This window comes from Pogoniulus pusillus, chromosome 8, assembly GCF_015220805.1.
Source record: "Pogoniulus pusillus isolate bPogPus1 chromosome 8, bPogPus1.pri, whole genome shotgun sequence".
Taxonomy (NCBI): domain Eukaryota; kingdom Metazoa; phylum Chordata; class Aves; order Piciformes; family Lybiidae; genus Pogoniulus; species Pogoniulus pusillus.
Window position 1 is genome coordinate 13,058,378 of NC_087271.1, and position 27,558 is coordinate 13,085,935.

The window sequence follows — 27,558 nt, forward strand, 5'->3', positions numbered from 1 at the left end:
GTGCACAGCTATTTCACAAGTCACCCCATAAGCAATGGGGTCGAACCACTTCAAAACATTTCTTGTTCCTGATCTGCAGGCCAAGAGAAGGGACTTGCTCTCTGGCTGATAATTTAAGGGCAGTGATGAACAAGATCTACTCTTTCCTAATAAAATGCAATCTAACTTTCCAGCAAACACACATCTCATCCGAGATTAGTGCTGAACGGCTGAGTCATCACCATCTCAACAACAAAGCTGGGATGCTGACAGAGGTGAAGAGTGCTCATGTGTAGCTCCAACTTTCTTACTGAAATAAAAAGCTGCAGTATTAGAACGTATGGAAATAAGAATTGTGAGAGCAGTGAAATAGCAATACTCTTCGTTTTATACATTATTTATGCAAAATTATGGTTGCACATAAGCATATATACCTGGATAAGGCTTATGCCTGCTCATGTTTGCCAATTCCTGCAGAAATCCTTAAATGTGAGCAGAGCTGTATGACTACTGTGTGCATTTTTTAATGTGCAAATTAATTGAAGCAGTTAGATCTATTTTCGGCTGACTGCAGCCCATGCAGGAAAGGCAGGCTCGGGGTGCGGCGGTCCAGCTCAGGACGCGGTGCTGAGAGCATCGGTACTTCATTACACTAGCAGGCAAGCTGCGACACGGGATGCCACGGAGCTCCGGGAACACCGCTGGTTAGTAGCTGAAGCGGTGGAAACCAGTTTCTGCTGTTCTGATGGGTAAGTGCCAGCTCTCGTCACACACAACGGGTAAATACATAGCCTCTTGGCCGTTATGAAGCCTCTCACACTTTATTACCTCCTGCGAGCATCACACTCTCACGGGCGATTGCGGGGCCCCGCTCCGATGGCGGCCTCCGTCCACCCGCGACGAGAACCGGGCCTGCGCCGCTGCCCCAGCACGGCCCAACCGCCTGCGGCCGCTCAGCGCCTGCTGCTCGCCCCCATACCAAGACTCAGCCCGGCCCGCTACGCTGCGGATCGCTACGCCGGCGTCACGGCGTGGCGCTCGCACGGCGACTCTGGAACAGCAGCTGAAACGCGGAGGTGGTGTGAGCCTCACCGGCTTCCATACGCCGGGCGGCGCACCTGACCGCTTCCGCGCGCCGGGCGGCGGCACGCCTCTGCCCGCGCTATGGACGTTCTACTTCCTCTCGTCCCCCTCCTCCTCCTCCTCTCTTTACTGCTCGTCCCTTTGGCGTTCCTAGCGAGGAGGCCCCGCTGCAGGCGGACGCCTCCCCTCAGCCTCCTGGTGGTGGCCGGGTCCGGTGAGTAGAGGCTACTGACAGCCGCAGTGAGTTACGCAGCAGACCGCCCGCGGCGGCCTTCAGGAACTACGAGTCCCGGCGTGCAAAGCAGCGTGAGGCCCGCGCTGCGCTCGCTTGTCTGCCCTGGGGCATGCCGAGAGTTGTAGTTGCGGTAGCGGTCCCGGGAGCAGTGGGTTGAAGTGAGGCCTGCCGGCGGCGGCACTGTCTCGGAAGCCGATACCAGAATGCCCAGACATCACCTAGGCCGGGTCGGGAACCCTTGGGGCCGCCGCCTGTATTTTTTTTTTTTTAGCCCTTGATTTGAGTAGTTGCTAAGCTTCGTATTTTATCTGAGCCATTTTCGTCCCGAAACAGTGTGGCCAGTAGGAAAAGGGAGGTTATTCTTCCCCTGTACTCAGCGCTGTTCAGGCCACACTTCGAGTACTGTGTCCAGCTCTGGGCTCCTCAGTTTAAGACGTTGAGGTGCTGGAACGTGTCCAGAGAAGGGTGACGAAGCTGGTGAAGGGCCTGGAGCACAGCCCTGTCAGGAGAGGCTGTGGGAGCTGGGATTGTGTAGCCTGGAGGAGGCCCGGGAGTGACCTCATTGCTGTCTACAACTACCTGAAGGGAGGCTGTAGCCAGTTGGGGTTGGTCTCTTCTGCCAGGCAACCAGCAACAGAACAAGGGGACACAGTCTCAAGTTGTGCCGGGGGAAGTACAGGCTGGATGTTAGGAGGAAGTTGTTGCCAGAGAGAGTGATTGGCATTGGAATGGGCTGCCCAGGGAGGTGGTGGAGGCACCGTCCCTGGAGGTATTCAAGAAAAGGCCAGATGAAGCACATAGTGCCATGGTTTAGTTGATTGGCTAGGGCTGGGTGCTAGGTTGGACTGGATGATCTTGGAGGTCTCTTCCAACCTGGTTGATTATGACTGTGATTCTTAACGGTCTGGGTTCTGAAGCTTTCCTTCTGATGGCACATGCGTTTCACCAAAGACATTAACATATAATATTGACTAAAACCTATGCAAAACAGGCCTGAGCAGCTGCTTGGTGTTCTGACAGAAAAATATTGATGGAAGTTCAGGGCAAGACTTCCCATCCATTGGTACAGACCTTACATAACTGGCATTTGGTAGTAATGTACCAAATTGGGGGGTAGGGAGAGGCTTCCGCCACCTCCCTGGGCAATCTGTTCCAGTCTCTCACCACTCTCATGGTGAAGAACTAATTGCTAACATCCAATCTGAATCTACCCACTTCTAGTTTTGTCTAGTAGACACTTATGCCCATAGCTCAAAGTGCAGTTTGGTGCCAAGCTGATCCAGCCCAACAGATAAAAGGTGAGCTGGCTCCAATTCCTGGTGTTCTTGTAACTCTGGTTCAGGAAAAACAGTTGAGAAAAATGGTGTCATGCTCCTCCAAAACACAATAAGTATAGCCTCTTTCCACTATAGTGCCAACTTAGCTACCTGAACAAAGTGACCCTGCAATTAGAAGGGCAATGGTTAAAGCCCTTGGCTGCAGCTGGACTGTTTCTTTAGTCAGCACTCAGTTTCTATGCTGCCACAGCTGCAGAGTCAAGCTGCTGCTGCCTGGTTTCAGTGTTCTGAGCTGGGATAGTACAGACTCAGAACCTGGTGTTGCAGGCTGTAGGGAACACTGGGAAGTTTGTTTTCACATCACAGCTCTGAGCTGGATCCCATCTAGCTTCATTTTGACTGCTGCATCATCATACAGATCTTGAGTATGAGCTCTAGTATAATGCTCTGCCCAGTGTCTGCCCCACGTGCAGGATGTCAAAACACAGATGTCAAAACACTCTTCCGTGATCCTGGTTCAATCCCATTTAGCTGAAAAACTTCCACTTCAATGGGAGATGAATTGCCATGTTATTTAAACAGTCTCAAACACCCTTTAACTGGATCATCTACTCAGTTTTAAGAGGAAATGTGAAAATTTCTCCTGAAGAAATTGGAAGCTAGTATTTTTTCCATATGCTGACTGCAATTTATTTTGTTTTTACAGGTGGACACACAACAGAAATCTTGAGGTTACTTAGCTGCTTGTCAGATTCATATTCTCCAAGGCATTATGTTTTTGCAGACTCAGATGAGATGAGTGAAGCTAAAATCTGTTCTTTTGAACAAAAAAAGGCTGAAACATTCTCCAATTCCCAGGTGACTCATTAGCTCTTATAGTCTTAACATGACATTCTATTTCAAGAGAATTTGGAAGGGATGCTTTAAAATTATATGTTTAAGATCAGCAGCTGCTTTTTATTTTCTACATGTTGATAATCATTTGCGCTAAAGTTTAGCTAAAGATGCCTTTCTCTACATACTTTTAGAAACACAAGATGCAGTAAAACTATTCATTAATGCTGTACCAGACGTACACTAAAAATGTGAAGAAAACATACCTAAAATTGTCAGGTGCTGTTCTTGCTGCTGATTTTCACTACTGTCTTACTGTCTCTTAAAATGGTCTTCAGCTCCAGTCAGCATCTTCATCTGTTTAAGGCAATGAGGAAACATGATTGTATTGAAGGTGGCTGCACAAAGAAGGCTATCCCTTGCTGATGAAAAGCATGCTGAAAAGAAATATTTTCATCCTGTAAATCAGCTACCCATCCAAGTTACAGTAGCAAATCCATGTGTCTTAATTTTCTTAACAACTGAGAAATCTTTTCTTGGTTTTTCAGAGATTCTCTGTAAGCTTGCCACCTCTCTTGACTCTTGTAGGGGGCCTACAAGGAAGCTGGCGAGGGACTTTTTAGGGTGTCAGGTAGTGACTGGGGTAGGACTGGGGGGAATGGATCCAATCTAGAGGAGGGCAGATTGAGATTAGACATTAAGAAGTTCTTCACCATGAGGGTGATGAAACACTGGCACAGGTTGCCCAGGGTGGTGTTGACATCTCCATCCCTGAATGTTTTTAAGGCCAGGCTGGATGTGGCTGTGAGCAACCTGACCTAATATGAGATGTCCCTGCCCATGGCAGGGGGATTGGAACTGGATGATCCTTGAGGTCTCTTCCAGCCTTGTGATTCTGTCCAGCGGCACTACTGGTATACAAGATTGTAGGACTTAGTAACAGTGACTTTCAAAATAGACTCTTTCCATGTAAAACAACTTCTGTTAAGTTCAGCAACAGGCTCCCTCAGGAGTGACACTAAGTTTGCTTACCCCGCTTTCACCTTGGAAGCTGAAGGTTACTTGCCTACCACCAGCTGCTGTGGCAAGTGAGATGACTTAGTTTAAAACTGAGCCTGGCATTCTCTCATGCACTAAGGATGAAAGCTGAGTGAAGTGACCAGAGGCACTTCCTGTTCAGAGAAACCTGGTTCAGTAATTACTCATTCACAGAGTTATACTCTCTTATCTGAAAAATGTCCAATCCTAAATTGTTATATTTCCTAAAAATACTTGGTATGTATTTTTCACTGGTTCATGTAGTTTTGCTAAGCTGCTTGCTTCCCTTTCCTATCCCTTCCAACTACTAACAGTTATATTTTCCTTTAACATTGAAAGGCAGAAAAACATTTTTGACTGCATCTGAGTTTACTGTCTGTATAACAGATGCTTATTTTCTTTTGACCATTCTTCTTCTACTGAACAAAAATATTTGCAGTTAAAATAGAGGATAAATTTTGGAAAGTAAGGTCAGGTGCCTATAACATCATTTGCTAACTTTGAGACTGTGCTTTCAAGCAGTATGTGCTGTGGCACTGGGGATGCTGGAGATCATCAAGCATTCGAAAGTGTGTTAGTAGCTTCTTGCAGCTTTGGATAACTGAAAGGGGAAGAGTCTGAATGCTTCAACATGTAGTCATTCCCTTCCTCATCTTGTCATGGAAGTACACTTTTTCAGGTTGCAGTAATGACTTAAGAGGGGAAGGAGTGTACTAACTGAACAAATACAGTGTTAAAACCCACAAATATTTCTTTCTGATCTGTGATCTCACCCAGTTCTAAACACTACAGTATTCAGGGAGAAGGAGAGGAAGCCAGAATGAGCATCTTGCTTACAAGAAGCAGAACATCTGCACCTCTACCCACTAAATATTTTGAGAAAAAGCAAACAAACAAACCCTGGAATCCCTTCTACAAAGAGTCTCTGTTCCTGCTGTTAATTGCTTTTGTTCTCTGTTGCTGAAGAGAACTTGCTTCAGCTCCTGACACCCTGCATTAGCAGCAGAAAGACAGCTTTGGTGGAAGAACATGAATTCTTCATTGGATCTTTTACCCCAATTTGTCATGTCTGAGATGAGTAACCAGGTTAACTTGACATGATGCTCATCTGACCACATGAGAGGTATCACACTATGAAATCTTGTTCTTCAAATGTAAAAAAGAACTACATAAGCCCAGTTTATTTCCCAGCATTTTTTTTTGCAGTACATTCAGTTGAAGATATTATACTTCACAGCAGTGGTGGTTTCCTACCAGCTTTTCCTTGCATGCTTGCAAAACAGCAACTTTAAGTAAAGGACTCTATTACTGGTTTTGAAATTGCAATACACAGTCAAAAGTTATAGACTGGCCAGTTTGGAAACACTTGTCTTCAAATAGCAGAAGGTTTCTGGTTCCACTAAAGATATAAGGGGAAAACAAATGCAATGAACAATGTGACATGATAGAAGATAGAGGAGCAATTTGTCTGCTTCTGGTATCAGGCATACTGTGCAGGAGGTACCTTTGGAGTACTAACAGTACTCAGTAAGACAAGAGACTGGGACTGCAGAAGCATCTGGCTTTGAAACAAACAACAAAAAAAAAATCCAGCTTTGTTTGTCAGCTTCATATTTAAGTATTAGTTGGTATATGGACTGAAGTCCTGATGTGTAGACACTGATGTGCAAAGGTTAAAGCACATTTGTTTAGAGAGTGCAGATAAACTCAACTTGATCTTTACTTGAGTTCTACAAGTAAATTTCTATTTTTGATATTGTTTAGGGCCCCTGAGCCAAATTTTGCTTGGGGCAGTATGTCTGGAAAACTGTCAGCAGAAAGGGACCTGAGGGTTCTAATTGACAAGCAGCTGAGGGTAAGCCAGCAGTGTGCCCAGCTGGTCAAGAAAGCAAAAGGCATCCTGGCTGGGATTAGAAATGCTGTGTCCAGCAGGAGCAGGGAGGTGATTGTCCCCTTGGACACAGCTCTGGTGAGGCCATACCTTGAGTCTTGTGTTTGGTTTTGGGCACCTCAAAACAAGAGAGATGTCTAGGTGCGGGAGCCAATGCAGAGGAGGGCAAGGAAGCTGGGGAAGGGCCCTAAGAATAAATCTGGTGGTTATGAAGGAACTGGGGCTGGTTTGTTTGGAGAAGAGGAAGCTGAGAGGAGAACTCATGGCTCTCCAGCTACCTGAAAGGATGTTGTGGAGAGGTTGGTGCTGGTCTCTTCTCACAGTGAGGCAATGGCCATAATCTGCTTCAGGGCAGGTTTAGACTGGACGGTAGGAAGAATTTTTTCCCAGCAAGAGTAGTCAGGCACTGGAATGTGCTGCCCAGGGAGGTGGTGGAATCACCAGCTCTGGCTGTGTTTAAAGGTTGTTTGGATGTGGTGCTTGGGAATTTAGTTTAGGGTGAACCCTGTAGAGTAGGGATAATGGTTTGAGTCAGTGATCTTGAGAGGCTTTTCCAACGTGAATGCTTCTGCAATTCTGTAAAGTTGCTGAGTTTTTATCGTGAAGCAAATCACATGCAGTTTTTTTGGCAAGTACTGTTTAATGTCATTCTTATTGTGAAAGGAGCACCTGAATAGTTCCTCAGACCTGATCTGTCTACAACTACCTTATCACAGAAGTATTTCTTGCAGAACTGATGTGCTAGTTTGAAGCTAGCTAAAATGTTTTGGTGAGAAGAATTAGATTACAGGCTGTGAAAGGGAAACAGCAGTGATGTCTACTTCACTCTTAGGCTTGCTGAGATGTATAAGAACAAGAGTATAAACATAGATAAGGCATTCAGGCACAGCCTGGGCTTTGAGCTGCATTTCTCTCTAACCTCACTTTTAGTCTCTCTGATTAATCCACTTGCTTCCTACCCGCCCTGGACGACCCTCCATTCTTCCTTGGGGCAAAAGGCAATGTCTGGGGTAAGGTAGAGGGGTGGGAGAAAGTGGAAGGGCAGTTGGGAGCCCCTTCTGGGGACTCAGGTTTCTGGGAGAGGAGTTGTGTTTCTGTGTTACCTTTTACCTTGTATATTTCTGTCTATAACTGTATATACTGTAAATATCTGCTTGTATATTGTGCTAGCTTCATTCAACTTCCAGAGCCGGCTGAGTCTAGTCTGGGTGATTTCCAAAGTGTGTGGGGGATAGGTAACACCCAAACCACCACAACTGAATACTATGCAAAGGTCAAAACACCACTTGTGGGAATTTTCTTTTATCACCTAAACTTTTCCAAAGCTTTAAGAGACAGAGAGGCAATAATAACCAGAATCCTGCTGAATGAGGAGCAGGGGGAATGTTTATTTTTCCATTTTCTGTTATCAGACTAATGCAGTCTAGATTTCAACATCTGCAAATAAAACCACCAATTTGTAACTTCTATTAAGGAGGACCGTCTGAGGGAACTGGGGCTGTTCAGGCTGGAGAAGAGGAGGCTGAAGGCAGACCTCATTGCTCTCTACAGCTCCCTGGAGGGAGGTTTGAGCGAGGAGAGGCAGCCTCTGCTCCTTGGTGGCAAGGGACAGGAGCAGAAGAAATGGTTCCAGGCTGCCCCAGGACAGATTCAGGCTGGATGCTAGGCAATATTTCTTCCCAGAGAGGGTTCTCAGCCATTGGAATGACCTGCCCAGGGCAGTGCTGCAGTCACCATCCCTGGAGCAGCCTGTGGAGCTGGTGCTTAGGACATGGTTTCGTGTTGACTGCAGTGCTGGGCGGAAGGTTGGGCTGGATGAGCTTGGAGGGCTCTTCTAACAGGATGTGTTCTGTGATCTCCAGTCTTTCAACCCCTACCATTCTGTGATTCTATGTTGTAATGCTTTTGAGGAAACAGGAACATAACTGTTTCTAACCCTAGCCAGGATGCCATTGGCATTCTTGGCTACCTGGGCACTGCTGGCTCATGTTTGGTGACTGTTAACCTGCATTGCCAGGTCCCCCTCATAATTGCAGCTTTCCAACCACACATCCCCAGGTCTGTAGCTCCCCATGGGGTGGTTGTGATCCAGGTGCAGGACCTGGCACTTGGCCTTGTGGAACTTCATACAGTCAGCCTTGACCCAAGGGTCTGACCCATCCAAGTCCTGCTGCAAAGCCTCCCTACTCTCTAGCAGATGGACACAGCCATGCAGCTTGGTGCCATTTGCAAGCTCACTTACAGGGAACACGAACTGAGAAAAGTTATTACTTCGTGAAGAAGTTAAGCAAGAGATGGAAAAGAGTCAACATGTTTGGGCTGTGCCTAGTCAGACCTAGCCTTGTATCTGTGTGACCACCGGGTGGGGCACCAGGCCAAGGGACAGCGAGGGAAGCTGCTCTGGCTGAGCTACTCAGTTAGGAATGTTTTTAAGTAACATGAGAAGGTATTTTATATATATATGTAGTTCTAGTATTTAGTTATACTTTATTGCCAGGAACACTAAGCACAATGCTGAATAAGACATTTAAGAAGAGGTTTCGTACTGAGACATTTCCAAAATAGATTTTGAAACAAAAGCTTGGCAAAGACAACTCCAATAGCTCTATAGAAGGAGCAACAGCATTCTTAGAAAACTAACAGTTGGGTTTCTCATGCTCTTTTTCAGTTCACCCTTGATCGCATTCCCAGAAGCCGTGAGGTTAGACAGCCTTGGATGTCCTCAGTAGGAACAACCCTGTACTCCATACTTTACTCTTTTCCTTTGACCTACAGACTGAAACCAGATTTGGTAGGTAAATTAGATTTTAACTTACTGAGAACTTGTATAATAAAAGCAGTTGGGATAACAGGACATTGTGTGCTGCATCTCATACTTATGCTTAGATTTATGGTTCACAGGGAAAGTGTTTTTGAATGTAAAATGAAAGCTAAAGATAAGAGCAGTGATAGAACAATAAAGAGAGAAGGGCTTGTCCTGCTGGTGATCTAAAGTAGCAAATAGCAGCTTACCCTCTCAGAGTTTGCCAGTAACATCAGAGAGTGTGTCAGTGGTAGAGCTAGCATAAACAAGGTTGCAGTTTCTTGATAATCTTCTCTTCAGGACTGCAACAGCACAAAGTGTGCCTGAAAGCCTGTTTGTCCTGTTGGACTGCTGAAGTGGTATGACCAGTGTGGAACAGGCAGTATCAAAAGCTACCTGCATGCTGGAGTTTTCAAAGTAATGTAGCGTGCAGAGCAACAAAAGTGCTTTTTGCAGTTCTTGTTTTTCAAGTCTATGCTGAAAATTTAAGATAAAGTTGGGAGAAAGGAGGTGATTGAATGAGGGGATTCTGCCACTGTACTCTGCTCTGCTAAGACCTCATCTGCAGTACTGTGCCCAGCTCTGGAGCCCTCAACACGGGAAGAACATGGACCTGATGGAAAGAGTTCAGAGGAGGCCACAAAAATGATCAGGGGATTGGAGCAGCTCTGCTATGAGGGCAGCCTGAGGGAGCTGGTGGTATTCAGCCTGGAGAAGAGAAGGCTCTGGGGAGATCTAATAGCAACCTGCCAGTACCTGAAAGGGCTACAAGAAGGCCACAGAGAGACTATTTACAAAGCCCTGCAAGGACAGAACGAGGGCAACGGCTTCAAACTAGTTGATTTAGATTGGATATGAGGAACAAGTTCTGCACCATAAGGGTACTGGAACAGTGGAACCGGTTGCCCAGGGAGGTGGGTGTGGCCCCATCCCAGGAGATATCCAAGGTGAGGCTGAATAGGGCTGTGGGCAACCTGATCTAGTTGAAGATGTCCCTGCTGACTGCAGAAAGGATTAGACTGGATGACCTCTGGAGGTCCCTTCCAAGAATCACCATTCTGTGATTCTAATCTTTTTACAATTACTTTAATTTGGGGAGGTAAAGGGGGAATAGCAGAGGGGTATTTTCAGGAAATGGACATCTTAGAGAAAACTTGATTAACAAATATTTAGGAATCATTTTGCTGCACTGCTGGTTTCAGTTATGTGCATGCTTTTCAGAAAGCACTTGGAATCGTGAAAGAAGTTGCCTGGGAGATCTTGCTGTGTAGCTTAATATGTTACCTAATGTGTCAACAGGACACTCAGAGGAGAATAGCAGGATTTTACAGGAATTTGGAGTGGCAATGGGATTGTTTATGTTATTACATTATAGGATTATTTACATTATTACCCTTAGGAAGGGTGTTGGAGTTGATAAACTGTAATTAGGTGTCAGAAGCCTAAGACTTTTGAAAACACTTGTTCTTCTAAAACTAAGGACCTATTTTAACAAGGCCTTTAAACCCTTTGTAGTGTTCAAGGGAACCACTACCGGAAAAGCTATTCAAACAGTCCTTGCCCATGCTTAGAGAAGCATGGGAGAGGAGAGAGTTTCCAGGTGTTTGTTTGCCAGGTGCCATAATAGCAGCTGGTACTGCCACTAGCTGCAGCCCCTCTGGTGTTAGGGGCTATAAGTCATATGCCATGTGAAGGTTCTTGCATGCTGCTTGCGTGCATGTCTTGGGTTAAGAACTCTGTAAACCAAGCCAAAGAGCCATAAAGATTTTAAAACACAGGAGAGTGATTCAGAGATTAAAATGCCTCACATTGCAGGTAAAAGGATTGTGTGACGTTGGAAGCAACTGGTAATATTTAATTGCTGTTAGAATAAAATCTTTGTGGTGAATTGCAGATTCCTCTACTCTTGGCAAAATGTAGCAGTTGGTAGTTTGAAAAACTAGAAAGGGTAGGACAAATGCTGGCATTTACAGGACTCTTCTGTAGCATTTTGGCACAGAAATCAGCTTCTGAGTTTAGAAGTAAGCAGAGTATTACATCACACTTCATGTTTTGCAACATCAGAGTTTACAAATGCTCTGCGTCTCCAGTCCAGGCACCAACTGATCGTTTGACTGAAGGAGGGAGAGACAACCCTCAGCAAGTTCACTGACAACATTAAGCTGTGTGGTGCAGCTGACAGGCTGGAAGGAAGGGATCCATCTAGAGGGACCTGGGCAGGCTGGAGACGTGGGCCCATACCAACCTCATGAGGGTCAACAAGACCGAGTGCAAGGTTCTGCAGCTGGGTTGGGGCAATTCTGGTGTCATGGAAGGTAGCACCAGTATAGGCTGGGCAGGGACTGGGCTGAGAGCAGCCCTGAAGAAAAGGGTTACAAGAAAGCTGAGGAGGGACTTTTTGGGGTGTTGGGTAGTGATAGGTCTGGGGGGGATGGATCCAAACTAGAGGAAGGCAGATTTAGATTGGATGTTAGGAAGAAGTTCTTCAGCAGGAGGATGGTGAGACACTGGTGCACAGGTTGCCCAGGGAGGTGGTGGAAGCCTCATCCCTGGATGGTTTTAAGGCTAGGCTGGATGTGGCCGTGGGCAACCTGACCTAGTGTGAGATGTCCCTGCCTATGGCAGGGGGGGTTGAAACTGGATGATCCTCGAGGTCCCTTCCAGCCCTGACAACTCTGTGGTTCTGTGAATTGCTTCTAAATGGTATGTCCATGAGCAATCCCCAAATCTGCACATACTGAGCTTGTCAGAAATATGTAGGTGTTGAAGGAAATGACTGAGCTGGTTTCCAAACACCCAGAAGCTAGAGAAAAGCAGGAATGTTTCCATTTTCAAGGAATGCAGTATGAGAAATACTGCAAAGGGAGCCTGAAAGGTGCACAAAAGAAATGTTTGGAGCACATAGGCTTAAGCTGACATTTCTTTGGAGCTGAAATAGCTGTAAAGGGGAAAGAGCAACAGGAGTTACTATCTCTGTGCTTATTTACATGAGCACCGTATCCCTCCCTATTTTATCTCACATTGATCTTCTGGTACAGCTGCTTAGTCTACTTTGCATGAGAAAGCAGTTTCATCTAAATCCCCTTCAAGACAGTGAGTTCACAAAGAACTGAACAGCTTCCAGGAGACCTTTGCTCTCTTGCAGGACTTGACCCACACTTGAAATGGTCCCCTAGGGAATTCAAGAAATGTAAAATTTAACTTAGTTGTTCAAGTTGAGATCATCTTCAGTAGGCCCTTTTCTGAGTTACGAATGTTCAGGCTCTGCAAAATGAAGTCCTCTTTGAGATACTAAACCAGTTTACAAAATTAAGATGTCAGCAGTGATGTTCAGCTTGTGCATCTATACCAAGAGTTGGACAGAGGTGTGAGAGTGTCTTGCATATACTGGGTATTTCTTTCAAAATGGTGACCTTAAACAGGCTTCCTGTGCAGAGGCCTGAGATTCTAGGACACCAAGGTCTGTGCCAGCCTGCTGCCTGCACCTTCCTTCCCCTAGAAGAGCTCTTGAACCCATTCATCAGTTGCCTTCCTATAATATGCTTGAAGTCCATAGGTACAAATTCAGGGGAAGCAGGTCTTCAGTTCTGATGCTTACTGAGCAATTGTCCTTGTTTCTGGACCATTTTGCCAGTCCTGAAACCAAACCTTCAGGTGATCTAGCCCTTCAGTTGGGCTGTGATTATGTCCCAGGCATCTCAACCTAGCATACTTGAAATTCAGCTTGATTTCACAGGATATGCATGCACCACACAGCAGAAGGCTGTACAGAGCCTGACCCAGTCCCTTTTTTCAGACATAGAGGGGCTATGGAATTAGGTCAGTGATTTGCTGTCCTTTAATGCAATTAAACTTCCCCTAGAGTTTATGCAGAAGTGCTGCCTAAAGCTCCATTCATCAGCAGACTGCAGCCAGGGCCCTTAGCACTAAGCTGCTGTTCTGGGACATTTCTCAGCAGTTCCCACTCTCTTGGTGCTCCGGAGAGCCTAAGATGAGCAGATATTTTCAGATCACTACTGTTTGGAAAAACCTAGGTTAAATTAGGTAGAAAATGTAATTCCACCACATTGAAGCCTCCTTCCCATGGGAAGCCTGTACTAAGAGGTTTACATTTGCCCAAGAAGTACAACAAGCTCCACTGTGTCCCTTCTCAGCAGCTAACAGCTGAACGTGTCTCTCCTTTTTAAACTTCTCTCTGGAAGCCTGAAACCTGCACAGCTGATCATGCTTCTAGAAGTCTGTCAATCTTTTAAGACTGCACATCCCATCACATGTGCCTGGTCCCCTAACTTGTTGAGTAGCCTCAGCAAGCTTCTAGAGTTGTTACAGAAGTGTTCACACAGTAAGCTATATAAAAAGAGGTCATTATCTAGCTAAGATTTTCCATTCTTTGTGCCCTGACCAAAGTGCGTGAAGTTCATAGCACATTAATAAACTGTTGTGACAAATAGTAAGTTATTGTCCCTTATATCATGGCCTTTATTAGATAGAACTTTGTGGAAAGCCTCAAAATCAGTGCTGGCATTGTTTCCTCTACTCACTTTATAGCAAGAGAACTTTGTCTAATGCAGCATTAAGACTTATCTGGTGCATTCTTTTCGTACACTGAAGCTTTCCCCACTCTTTATAACTTTGAGGCCGGGCTGACAGTGCCTAATCTACTGTTGTTCTTCTAAGATCAAAGCAGTCAAAGTAAACAAGAGTAAGAACATGAGATTAAGACATTTGGTGATACAAATTGTATAGTCCAAAAATAAAACCAAGTTAAGCCATCTAAATTTAACTTCACAGTGTTACTGAAAATGAGTCTTCAAATTTAATGAACTCCAACAAGGGCAAGTGTAGAGTCTTGCACCTGGAAAGAACAACACCATGGATGAGTGTGGTGGTTTGGCTTCTATCGGCCCCCCCCCCCCCACTTTTAGAAATGCCCCAGCTAACTCAGACGGGCTCTGGGAATATAAATGAAGCTATTTATTTACAGCTAGCACAATATACAAGCAGCTATTTACAATATATACAGTTATATACAGAAATATACAATGTAAAAACAATACAGAAACACAACTCCCCTCCCAGAAACCTGAGTCCCCAGGAGGGGCTCTCAACCATCCCTGCACCTCCCCCTGCCCCTCTCAACCTTACCCCAATCCTGAGAAAGAATAGAGGTGCAGCCAAGAGGTTAAGGAGCAAGGTTAGTGGCAGTGAGGTTAAGGAGATGCAATTCAGTCTGAAGCCAAAAGCAGAGTGAGAACAAAATGGAGAATGTTATCTAATGTTTACCCTTCTTGTTCCCTTAGTTCTCAGCGAGACTGATGAGGGAAGGAGACATCACTATTGTTTTCATTTCACAGCCTATTATCTAGTTCTTTTCACCAAAACATTCTAGCCTGCTTCAAACTAGCACAATGAGTGTAAGTTGGGGACTGACCTGTTGGAGAGCAGTGCAGAGAAAAGGATCTGGGGGTCCAGGTGGATGGGAGGTCGACTATGAGCCAGCAATGTGCTCTGGTGGCCAAAAAGGCCAATGCCAGCCTGGGGTGGATTAGAAGGGCTGTGGTTAGTAGGTCAAGAGAGGTTCTCCTGCCCCTCTACTCTGCCCTGGTGAGGCCATGTCTGGAGTTTTGTGTCCAGTTCTGGGCCACTCAATTCAAGAAGAACCTCAGGGAACTGCTTGAGAGAGTCCAGCACAGAGCCACAAAGACGCTGGAGGCAGTGGAACATCTTCCTTAGGAGAAGAGCCTGAGGGAGCTGAGGCTGTGCTGCTGGGAGAGGAGCCTGAAAGGTGACCTCATAAATGTTTATAAAGATGTATAGAGGCACCTTTTGCTGAGAGCCAAGAGGCTGAAGCCAGATTCTGCTGGGTGATGCCAAATGACAGGACAAGGAGCAATGGTGAAAGTTGAGACATAGGAAATTTTTTTCCCTGTGAGGATGACAGAGCCCTGGAACAGGCTGTCCAGGGGGGTTGTGGATTCTCCCTCTCTGGAGATACTCAATATCTGCCTGGATGTGCTCCTGTGTCATCTGCTCTAGGTGATCCTGCTTGTGATGGTTTGGGTGTTCCCCACCCCTCACATTTTAGAAATCACCCAGATTAGACTCAGCCAGCTCTGGAAATATGAATGAAGCTATTTATTTACAGCTAGCACAATATACAAGCAGATATTTACAGCATATACAGTTATAGACAGAAATATACAAGGTAAAAAGGTAATACAGCAACACAACTTCCCTCCCAGAAACCTGAGTCCCCAGAAGGGACTCTCAATCACCTCTTCACCTTCCCCCTACCCCTCTCAACCTTACCCCAGTCCCAAGGAAGAATAGAGGTTCGGCCAAAGGGTAAGAAGCAATGTGGGTTAGCCCAAAAAGAGTGAAAATGGTGCCGAGTGTGTATTATCAAATGTTTTTGTTTCTTGTTCCTATGCTTGTCAGCAAGACTGTGAGCGAAGTGGACATCAGTATTGTTTTCTTTCCACAGCCTGTAATCTAGTTCTTCTCACCAAAACATTCTAGCCTGCTTCAAACTAGCACACTGCTCTGACTGAATGAGCTTTGGAGGTCCCTTTCAACTCCTAACACTGTGATTCTGTGGTTGTTCACCCCTGTGCCTTTCATGTTGTGCAGAGCTGCCCTGCAGCCAGAATCCAAAATTACCCTCTCTTGAGCACAGATGAACATCTAAAGCTGTTCACGCTAGTTAGGTCAGAGCCAGGGTAGTAGCTCTGCTGCTTCCTTCACTGACAGTTGGACATACCTATAGAGACTACATTTCAGAAAGAGGATAGGTATAAAGATGAATTCACATCTTAGCTTGGATTTAAGCATAGTTGCAACGAAAGACTGATCAGCCTTAGCTCATCAGCTGTCATGTTTCCTGTGAGCCTGGCGAACACCCTGGTCACGTTTCCATGGACTTTAAAAGCATGCTTTCAAGTAAACAGTCTTGCTAAAAATCTAACCACTGACCCAGGCCATTGGTATGCAGATACACGTTTGCTAGCACTTGTGAGTTTTACACTGTGAAGACATTTCAGGCAGGTATTTGTTGCAGATTCTTGCTATACCAGCTGCAGTGAGTAGGTGCTATCCTCAGAGATGTTTCTATACACCACTTCAAAGCTTTGAATGCTTGTCTAGTGAAAGACATGTTAAGATTTGCAATGAAAGATTTCTTTTAGGCCACTGTTAGTAATATGTGTGATTATATTTAACAGTCTCTGGATCTAATTTCTCAACTTATTTTGAGCAAAAGCAGGCTAGTATAATAAGCAGTACTTGATATCAGGAGTTAAGCCTTTATTTTTTAACAAGCTTTAAAGTTTTGACGGCATTTCCCATAGTACTCTGACCAAGAGGCTTTATTGAAGGTCAGACCTGGGACAAGGTGACACTCAGAACACTTAGCTTGCTGAAAGCCAGCTGGTACCTAGTGTTTGTGGCTGCAGATGTGCCTTGGCAACTACCGTTCCGTTTACCTGGCAAAAGCCTGTTACCGAATAGTTCTATAGCAAACATTTTCATCCACATAAAGTCACATTTCCTTTACTTCCTATTGCATCAGCAGAGATGAACCACAGACCCACTCCATGGTAGTGCAGGTAGGGAGTTACTTAATCTGCCTTGGTCATCTTGCTCTCTTTCAAAGTTCTGTCCTTCTCTCACCATTTTTCACAAGGCTTATTGGTGCCACTATTTCTTCATGCAAACTTCTGGCAGAGATGAAGACATTTGGTTGGTCAGGCTGACAGTCTGGATGTTAATTTCATGTTTTAATAACAATAATATTCCCACCGTCTTGAGCATGAGTAATCCTCTTCACATTCTTTATTATGTCATTTATTGTTATTTTCATTTGATTGGTTCTATAATTCTCATTCTACATTTGGCAGCTAGGCTGGGATTGTGCTGAGCTCACATGTCCCCTTCTGCTTACAAATGCTTATGTCACAGGTATGGATGAAAAATGCCATATCAAGGCCTTTTAATACCCATGATGGGCCTGAAATACAGGGCAGTTAAGTAGGGTGTCTAAGGTTAACTTCATAAAAGTAGTATAATAATAGTCATAGTAACAACAAAAAAATCAGTCAAGCCTGCATATTTCTTTATGCATCCAAATCTAGATTCTCAAACTTTCCTCACTAAACCATTGCCAAGCTTCTGAGGCTCTTTGTGACCCCAGTGTATCTTTCCACCAGTAAAACCTCTAGGAACATTCAAAAACTGACCTGAGCTGTTTAAGTCTTGGCAGTGTCAGATAGCCACATGCACAGCTGAACTCCTGAACTCTGGGGTGAGAAGGAGCTTCCCCTCCCTACTTTGCATGTGGATGCTGATCCTGATCACATCAAAGGCGACTCTTGACTTGTCTCTTGCTCCTGAGGACACTGAGCTGGTAATTTTGGATCAGGCTGCTGCTCAGAAGGCAAAAATGACAGTGCCTAGTGCTGTTACAGTCAAATCTTGTTGTTAAGTCTAGTCCTAATGGGTTTGTGGAAAATCTCCTTTTCTCCCATAAAACAAAAATCCACTAGGCAGGATTTTTGTCTCTCCAAGATTTTACAAAGTGAGAGCTGGGGGAATAAGGGAGTTGGTGATGCTTCCCAGTGCCTATCATTCTGTGATGAAAATAATACTCAGAAAAAGAGTAATGCATGTCAGGAACCCAGCCACACAGTGAGCTAATTTAAGTCCTTGTTCTCTCTCTTCTCATCCACACTGGCATGCACTGATTTTATTTATTGTGGTTATGGACCACCTCTTCTCTGTGTGTTGTGTGATAGTAACAGCAGGAATGATGCACAGAACAGGACTAGAGATGTTTTCCTTAGCAAGACTGCAAGCTATGTCTGTTGAGCAGCCTGAGCACAAGCTGTTGCTATACAACACTGGAACTGTCTTTTTTCACCCTTGATGATTCAGGTGATTTAGACAGTAGAAGATAGACGTGTACCCAGGTAGAATTAGATTCTACCTTAAGTACCCAATTTACATCAGAATGCACATCTGGATTGTTTAGTTCTGGCCTGCATTGCACAGGTAGGTTCAAACTGCAAACAGTTCTTATATGCGGAGTGTGGAGGGAAGTGGGTAAGATTTTTATTCTTCAAAAAGGGAATAATAAACCACTAGGTAGTTTAATGACCTTTACATTGTTCAAAAAGAGCTTGAAATTTTTCTTTCTCCCCACAAATAACAGTAATAAGGAGTAGTTAGAAAAGGTTCTTGTAGGGGGGAGCTTTAACCCTTAAAAAAAAATCTAAGCTGCTTTTCCCAGACTCAAAACTTGAATTTTCAGACTAGCAAAAGCTATAACAGGAGCACTCCCTATCAACATCAGCCTCTTGTTTTCGTGATTGCCAAACAAATTTCTATTTCCTAGATCATAACTGAATTACTTTTATGTAGGAGAACAACCTATCTCCTGACAACTTCTAGAGCTATTTGTGAAGTAAGGAACCATTTTTGCTGCAGTTACTAGCAGAAATTGATTCCCAATGGCCTACTATTAAAGAAAGAATAATTCCATTCAAAAGAAAATGATGTCTGCATTTTGCCTCAAAATCTTTGAGTATGCTGCTGAATCAAAACACAGGCCAATAAAAACAATACTCTCCCTACCTGGAGATCTTCACTGAGAAGGATCTACAGGAATTTCGATGCATCCTTTGTGAGGAGAAAAGGATTGCTTGTTTTCCTTGTGTTAAAGCAGACAATGGGTATGGCATAAAGAAGTCCTGCTGCTGAGTATGACCTAGGTTTCTTGACTGTCCAGGCTTGCACCTTGGTTGTGAGCTCATAGGGTAACAATGAAAGTTACTATGTAGTTCACTGTAGTTTCCATTAACATGAGAGAGATCTGTTCACAGATGCTTTTGTTGGAGTATCTTTAAGCTTAGATGCTTTACAATTAGAGCATCTCCAGTGTTAACAAAGCAGGTCACACAACTGCAGGGCTGTGGTGCTTGCAGTTGTGTTTCCCACAGATCTGGGGGCTGTTCACTGAGCATTCAGTGAAACCATTTCCCTGGGAATGAGGCAGGAAGTGGGAACAACTGAGACCAAGAATCCAGATTAGAACTGCCTTTGTGGTTAGGCTCAGAACTTCTATAGGTGAAAGAAAAACAGTTCACTTTTCAGGGCATGAGTGCAAAATTTTTAAACCAGTAAGATATTAAAAACAAGCAAGGGTTGATGACCTGGCAGGATACTGTAATCTGCATGACAGAATAAAAAAATAATTCATTGCAGATTCTCTCTTGTGCCACAAAAACAACCAACCTCTCCCCATCAAAAAAAACAACAAACCAGAAAATCCCAAAACCAAACAGCATACAAACAAAAATATGTCTAATCCACCCTGAAATCATAAAGGACAACAAAATCCCAAAATGTCAAAACCCTGAGCTCCTACCTGATGCATTAGAAAGCAGCAGGGCCAGAGGTGAAGAGAGGGGATTCTGCTACTTTGCTCTGCTGAAACCTCACCTGGAGTACCGCATCCAGCTCTGGAGCCCACAGTACAAGAAGGACATGGACCTGATGGAGAGGATCCAGAGGAGATTCACAAAAATGCTCAGGGGGTTAGAGCAGTTCTGCTGTGAACACAGGCTGAGAGAGCTGGGGGTGTTCAGCCTGGAGAAGAGAAGGCTCTGGGGAGAACTAAAACCAGTACCTGTAGGGGATTAGAAGAAGGCTGCAGAGGGACAGCAGGGACAGGATGAGGGCCGTGACTTCAAACTAGAGCAGAGCAGGTGTAGATTGGATGTTAGGAGCAAGTTCTGCACCATGAGGGTGCTGAACAGGTTGCCCAAGGAGGTGTTTGTGGCCCCATTCCTGGATATATTCAAGATGAGACTGGACAGGGCTCTGGGCAACCTGACCTAATTGTGAGTGTCCCTGCTGAGTGCAGAGGGAGTTGGACTGGAAGACCTTTCATAGTTCCTTCCAACCCAGAGTATTCGGTGATTCTGTGGATGTAGGAGTCCAAAATTAGCCCTACATAAATCTGAGTATGTTCCTACAGTGTTTTTTTGTTGGTGCTTGATGCCTTTCAGTCTCCAAGGACCTCTACTCAGCTTCCACTGAATGTGACTGTTCAGTTTCCCTGGCACTGGAATCATCCTATGCTACGTTTCCCTTATTTCTGAAAGGTCTCTCAGGTTATCCTAGCAGTCAGATTTCTAGTTCCATGAAGGAACTGTCAGTTTTCTGCGTTTGTATGCTATTGAATTGTGTTTATTGTTACTTCTGCTGTGTTTGTGAAAGGATTATTATTTTTTCTTCCGTTGTTTCTGGAATTTCTCGAAGCTGTTTTTTGTAAAGTTTCCATGTATTGTAACTTGCTGTGACACTTTTTGTTTTGTTTTGTTATTAAAGTCCAGCTTGCATAACAACTCAGCATTTCAGTATCTTATCATCAGCTAAGGACGTGCAATGAAAATCAAGTATCTAAAAACACACCGATCACAATATCTCCAGATGCTTTCTCCAGTTGATATATTTCCTTGCCAGCCTTGAAAAACTCATTCCAATGCCAGAATTTGCTTTGCCTAGCAAGGTAGAAACCTGTTAAATATGATCCACATCAAGGAGCTTTCTGCCAACAATACGTTTGGCTGAGGAGTTCTGTCAGATCTGTAGATTGTCTTCACTGTTCACTAGAGATGAGTGAGACTGATTTATGCTTCTCCTTTTTCTTGATAGGGGAGTTAAGGGATTTGTTTGGGGCTCTTTTGGTTAATTAAATCTTCTCTGGAAACAGGCAAGCTTTTTTCTTAAGTCCCTTCTGTGAGAGTACTAACTGCTTTTCGATTGTGATTCAAATTGATTTCTCACTTCCTCTCTTTCATGCCTTTTTAAAAAGTCCTCTCCTTTTCTCTTGCCTTCCTTAAAATAGCAGGAAGAGCTGTTCAAATTTCCATGGCTTTTCTGACAAACCTCAGAGATAACTTCTGATACCTTAACAGGCTGAACATTTCTTCCCAAACATTAAATAGCCACATCGGCAAAAGCTGCATTTTAGCAGCACAGCAACAACACAAACAACTTACTGTTACCAAGCCCACACAGAAAATACCTTTTTCCCCCCTATATCGTTAAAAAGCAGCTCTGTTCACTTCCATCAGTATAAAGAAATCATGCCGTTAACCTAGCTTGGGTCAGTTTGGTGTCACTCCAGTTGGTTTTGCCCCTTTTAGTGATTCTCCGTCACCACGTGTTCCCTTTCCTCCATTTGTTTAGCACTGTGGAGAAAGCAGCAGCACCAGGAATAACAAGGCCTGAGGAGTGGCCTAAACGATGCTCCAGGAGGTAGCTGTGCAGCTGGCGAGCAGCACAGTTCACACGTGTGCATCCCCCTCAGCAGCAGTGAGCATTCCCACATCACAAACTTGCCCAACCTCAGAAAGCTGGGCAGTTTTTAGGTTCTAGTCCAGGTGGCAAAGGCCAATCTCTGTGAAAGTGGTTCAGGATAGAGCAGCAGGTGCTGTCAGTTTCTCATGCAAAGAAATTATCACATTAGTTTTTTGCTTTATATCCTGAGTTCCTGTTGTCCTCCCTTTGACTGCTGTCATGTGGGCAGGTGGGCAGCACTCAGGTTGGTTGCAGACATGCAGCGAGTGCATGTTTACATAGTGATGAGAGAAACTGCCCGTTTTCTGCTTCACTCATCTTTGTTTTGACCAGCGACCTGACATTCAAAGCCAGTGAAGCTGTGAGCTACACTTCCAGTGTTTGAGCTGGTAAATGTCACTCTGCTACAGTGGTGCATTCACCAGCTCTAAAGGAGCTTTTATCAGCAGCAGCGCCAAGTGCCAGTGTTCCCAACGTGCCAGAATGCTGGCTTAGCTTGCCTCCTTTCAGCAGTTGGAGAAAATATCTGAAACAGAAAGGCAAGAGCTATTATATTTTTGTATGAAAGTGATTAATGTGAAATTAGATTTAGAGACAGAGTTGCTAAGAATAAATGTTCTATTGTGATCCTTTACTTGTAAATCTCCATTAATATACAGATTGCTCAGTTTATTGTGCTGTCTGAAAGACAGAAGCATTGAAAAGATAGGGAATTTTGGTGTGTAGGGTTTAGGCTAGAGCTCTGCAGCCAGTGGGCCAATGTAACAGCTGGACATTTCTTTGCATTAGAGGTTAAAGTAAATGGTATAGAGAGACCTGCAGTACTGGCTTCTGGAATCCTGCTGTATCACCAAGGAAAGCTGAACTAAACAAACTGGGAGATCTTTACAGACATATCTCATGCAATGCAAATACTCTGCAGGAAGCCTTGTAGGTAAAGTCAATAGGTATTAGGAAACACCCTGAACAGCTGGTTGACCTTGGAGAGGCTCTGGTCCCTTCTTGCCCTGCTGCTGCTTCACCACAGCATGCTAATGATTGCAACTGGATTCTCTGAGAGATACTTGCATTCTGCTGAAGGAAAAAAAACAAAAACCTTGATCTTTTCAAGCTGGAAGACATCAGTCATTGTCCAGAATTTACTTTTGAATGGTGTTTTAAAATTCAGTAGCAGGACAACTTGTCTTCTCTCACAAGTGTAAGGAAGGCTGTAGATTATCCAGTTCCTTTCTATCAACAAGTTCCAATGATGACAGGGGCTTGAGAGCAGCATTTCTAAATGAGAAGTTCCACAAGGTTTCCTCTTTATAATGTGCATACTTATTTTCTCAGAATTTTCCTCTGTGTCCCTCAATGTGTGTATGGCACTGGATTCCAAGCAGCAGGAATGCTGGTCTCCCTTCCCATTGATAGTGTGAGAGGGAGAAAGTAGGACTGGTCAGAGCAGATTTCTGGAGGGGAACTGTCACTCCAACCCAAGCGCAGCTGCAGCAGTGGTAGATAGAGTATGCCTTAGACATACACCAAAGGTTAGCTGAAGGTTATTTTATAATCACCAGAAAGATTGATCAATAGCTCTGACTTACAGATCATGACCGCACATTCAGGTAGGGATCTATTTAGCTGTTGGCTTCGGCAGGTTTATTACAGAGTCTCTTTGAGCAGACACTTCCTAAATCCAAGCATTTTAGATAAGCAACATCTGTGGAGTATTTTATAGGAATTTTGCATGCAGAGTTCCTGTCAGGCCACATCTGCTTGGCCTTGTTTGCAGCAGTCCATGTGGAAGGGGAAAGATCGGAGGGCAGGAGTCATGATCAGATCATGGTATATTAAAGGTGTCTAAACCATCATTTTCTGTGTCCTCTTTCTCTGCATGCAAGTACTTTTCCATTTATCCAAGGGCGTCTGAGAACGTCTGAGAAGCAGCTTACAAGTTACAAAAGTCAGCAGAAGGTATACATTAGTGCATGCTTTCAAAACTTGGATATAGTAAAGGTATCTTACTATGATTTTAATTTTGATTATTGCTTTTCTGCTTTGCACCTTAGCAAAGTACTAACAGCAACGCAGTATGGCCTTCAGAACTACACAGACATTCACAAATAAACCTATTCACTGTTATTTCATTGCATGATCTTCTGTGAGTAGTTAGCCTGGAATTCATTCTAGCGTTTGTCTCTGTGTGTGCCTCTAAGCACAAGCATACCAAACACCAAACTGAATTGAGCCACTAGCCAAGATTCATGAAGGGAGGAGAGAGGATGAAGTGTATCAGTGGCTTGATAGAGACCATGACTGTAGCAATTCAGTTTTGTATAAAGCCTCTTTTACAACTCTCAGCTCCTGAGCTGAGGAGAATGTTGGAATGTCAGCCTAATCAAATTGTTCATTTTCTATGTCAGAGTGTGGAAAGCAGCAGACTTCACTTCTTGCTTTAGACCTTTGGGTTAAGCTTTCATAGTAGATGGAAGCTAGAAGAGCAGACTAGAGACAGTACAAGTCTAGGAGGAGGATAGGGGGGAATAGAGATGCACAGGGAGATGAATATCAGAGATCACAAAGAAAGCCAAGGAAGAGCAGGTGGGTGGGAAACATCTCTGGAGGCTAGGAAGAGTACAGAGAAATAAATGGAAGACACTGAGGAAAGGACTGTAGTGCACTTGGGAAAAAGGTTTGGGGAGCAGTGAAGAGGAGACAATATTTCTATTCCAGGTGCACATTTTTATCTCTCCACATAAAGGAGAACTTTTAATCTGAAATCAGTAGTCTGACTGAATATTCAACTCAACAAAAATAGTAGGAAATAACTTTTTGTAGACTCTTGCTCATTATGCACTCATCTGAAACAAACCAGATTTTGCAGCAGAAACACTGCTAGGGCATTAATTTAGGTCTCAGTAGTAATGTACCAGCAGCACAATCAACATCAGTGTGAACTAATGAAACTTACTGAGCAACAGGGCAAAATGTGTGGTTTAGTTCACAGGTATGGAAAAATTCCTTTGGATAAATGGGTGCAGTCCAATGCCAGGAGTTTTAACAAGTCCAAGTGTCAGGTTCTGCACTTGGACCACAACAACCCCACGCAGCACTACAGTCAGGGGACAGAGTGGCTGGAGAGCAGCCAGGCAGAGAGGCATCTTAGGAGTACTGGTTGGCATCTGAACATGAGCCAGCAGTGTGCCCAGGTGGGCAAGAAGGCCAATGGCATCCTGGCCTGTATCAGGAATAGTGTGGCCAGCAGGACCAGGGAAGTCCTTCTGCCCCTGTACTCAGCACTGGTTAGGCCACACCTTGAGTACTGTGCCCAGTTCTGGGCTCCTCAGTTTAAGAAAGATGTTGAGGTGCTTGAACATGTCCAGAGGAGGGCACCAAGGCTGGTGAGGGGGGTGGAGCACAGCCCTGTGAGGAGAGGCTGAGGGAGCTGAAGGTGTTCAGCTTGGAGAAGAGAAGGCTCAGGGCAGACCTCATTGCTCTTTACAGCTACCTGAAGGGAGGTTGTAGCCAGGTGGGATTGGTCTCTTCTGCCAGGTACCCAGGGACAGAACAAGAGGACACAGTCTCAAGCTGTGCCAGGGCAGGTTCAGGCTGGATGTTAGGAAGAAGTTCTTCACAGCAAGAGTGATTGGCATTGGAATGGGCTGCCCAGGAGGGTAGTGGAGTCACTGTCCCTGGAGGTATTTAAGAGGAGCCTGGATGAGGCACTTAGTGCCATGGTTTAGTTAATTAGAAGGTGATTAAGTTGGACTCAGCAATCTCCAGGGTCTTTTCCAACCTGGTTAAGTCTGTGATTCTGACAAGAGCAGTGGATGGAAACTGCAGCACAGGACATTCCACCTCAACATGAGGAAGAACTTCTTGACTGTTGGGGTCCCAGAGCACTGGAACAGGCTCCCCAGAGAGGTTGTGGAGTCTCCTCTGGAGAGATGGATGTGTTCCTGTGTGACCTGCACTAGATTCTCTGGTCCTGCTCTGGCAAGGGGCTTGGACTGGAAGATCTGTGAAGGTCTCCTTCAACCCCTAACATCCTGTGATCTTGTGAACATGAAAAGGTAGTGTGGCTGGTTTATTTCTTTGTTTGCCAAGCAGAATGGGTAAAAAATAGACTGTAGAGGAGATAATAAAGTCCAGCATGGATTTACTTGAAATCAGTTCAGCAGGAAGTTTGAAACCATAACATGTTACTCTGATTTTAAAAATCTAGTGTGTAAAGTTGATTTGTTCATTTGGTCAGTTTTAAGATTCAGCTTGACAGGGTCCTAAGCCATCTCATTTCAACTCTACCATTACCTAGAAAGGTTGGACCAGATGATCCTTGAGGTCCCTTCCAACCTGGCATTCTGTGAATGTAGCTTTTTTGCTTCTTAGCTGTCTAACTGCACCTCTGCAGTTTTGGTCCACAGGTGCCTATGGCTGTTGGCACCCCAGCGTTTCAAGGCTCAAACAGCACACAGCTTGTGGCTTGTTGGGAAATGGTCAGAACACATCAGCAAGTCTGGCAGGAATAAATAGCTCACTTCACATCATCATCACATCGGAACAGTCTTGCATACAGTATTACAGTCTGTTGGTTCTGATAAGAAAGCGCTGCAGTATGGTCATCATAACCCCAAGCTGGGTTTCTGAGGCCATCTTAAAGGCACAGGAAGGTTTATAGGTGAGAGAATTTGAAGCTCGGCAGCACTGAAGCTGCTGCTGCAGCTTTTGACTGAGGCCAAGGTGTTACTATCATTAGCCACTTTATCAGTGAGATCTTGCTATGGAGCAGGGAAAGAAACATTCTGAGATCGTTGCTCCAGCCCTGAAAGAGAAGCTCTGATATTCTCTCCTCTTTCCCCCAGTATTAATATCTTTCACAAGCTACTGAACTTGGAACACAAAAATAAGAGTTTATGGGATATAGGGTCATGATTTTATGAAACAACTCTTTATTTCCATGTTACCCTAGCTGTGCAGAAAAGTGCTGATACATGGTCATAAAGTTTAGTGAGACATCCCTTGCCAAAAGTCAGCTTTGGTACCCAGGTAGAGTGCCTAACATACCTTGGTTTAATTCTTTGAAGCAGTCTGGTTTTCAGTTTACCAATGTCTAAAACAGCAACACAACTTTCTTATAATGTTAAAATTGACAAGTGAATTTGAGATCCTCTGCTACCAGAAGGTGCCCTGTGTTGGCAGAAAGCCTTCCTATGATATACTTGTTTCAACGGAGTAGCATTTATTAAAATGAGAAGAAAAAGAAAAAGAAAAAAGAATAACAATCCAGTCACAGGTGTCAGCACCTTCTGATAAAGGTCCTAATTGATCAGCACATTTTTGCTGAACTCCTGAAGTGTTTGCTGACTTAAGCCAAAGTTGAGGAGGTTTATAACTGGATCCCAGGTTTAGCAACCCTAATTAAACTTCTCTGGCCTTATTATGCTTTAATCTGTGCACAAATCTCATAACTGATACAAGCTCTGACCAAGATTGCAGCTGGTTCACTTGCATACTCATGAGTCAAGGCATTCTGCTTCCTGTGCCACCTCAGAGCTCTTCTCCCTGTCCTTTATGTGTAAGGAAAGATGATCTTTTTTGGCAGCCACTTTGAAGCAATGAGTTTCATTTGTCCTGTTCCCCTTCTCCCTTTTTGCCGTTTCTAATTCTTTACTCATGTTTTACTTTTCAAAAATGTTTCCTCTCTTTCAGATATTGTGCAATGGGCCAGGAACATGTGTTCCTGTCTGTATATCTGCTCTCCTTCTTGGCCTTCTCAGAATGAAGAGAGCAGTCATTGTGTATGTGGAGAGCATCTGCCGTGTGGAAACTTTATCCTTGTCTGGAAAGATTCTTTACTACTTGTCAGATTATTTCATCGTTCAGTGGCCTGAGCTAAAGGAAAAATACCCCAGGTCGGTATATCTTGGTCGAGTAGTGTAACAACAGAGGACAGTGCTGCAAGCTCCTGACTGCAGAGGTGCATTCGCCCAGTAATTTATTTCTGCTGACTTCTGTGAAGAAATCAGGCTGGTTCTGGAAATTGAGACAATAATAAAAACATGCCCGCATTGAAGTA

General features: G+C 44.4%; 1 protein-coding gene across 3 annotated transcripts; it reads left to right on the forward strand.

Moving 5' to 3' along the window:
* Positions 1-460: 460 nt before the first annotated feature.
* On the forward strand, positions 461-27,558 carry ALG14 (ALG14 UDP-N-acetylglucosaminyltransferase subunit). 3 transcript variants are annotated; one of them, XM_064147298.1, is made up of 4 exons: positions 461-728; positions 3,281-3,432; positions 9,006-9,128; positions 27,192-27,558. In XM_064147298.1, exons 1-4 carry the CDS (start codon positions 725-727, stop codon positions 27,420-27,422), a joined length of 510 nt encoding a protein of 169 aa, XP_064003368.1. In that variant the 5' UTR covers positions 461-724; the 3' UTR covers positions 27,423-27,558. The 3 variants fall into 3 exon arrangements, with proteins under 3 accessions (XP_064003368.1, XP_064003367.1, XP_064003366.1); XM_064147296.1 differs by lacking the exon at positions 461-728 and adding an exon at positions 1,054-1,276; XM_064147297.1 differs by lacking the exons at positions 461-728; positions 9,006-9,128 and adding an exon at positions 1,017-1,276.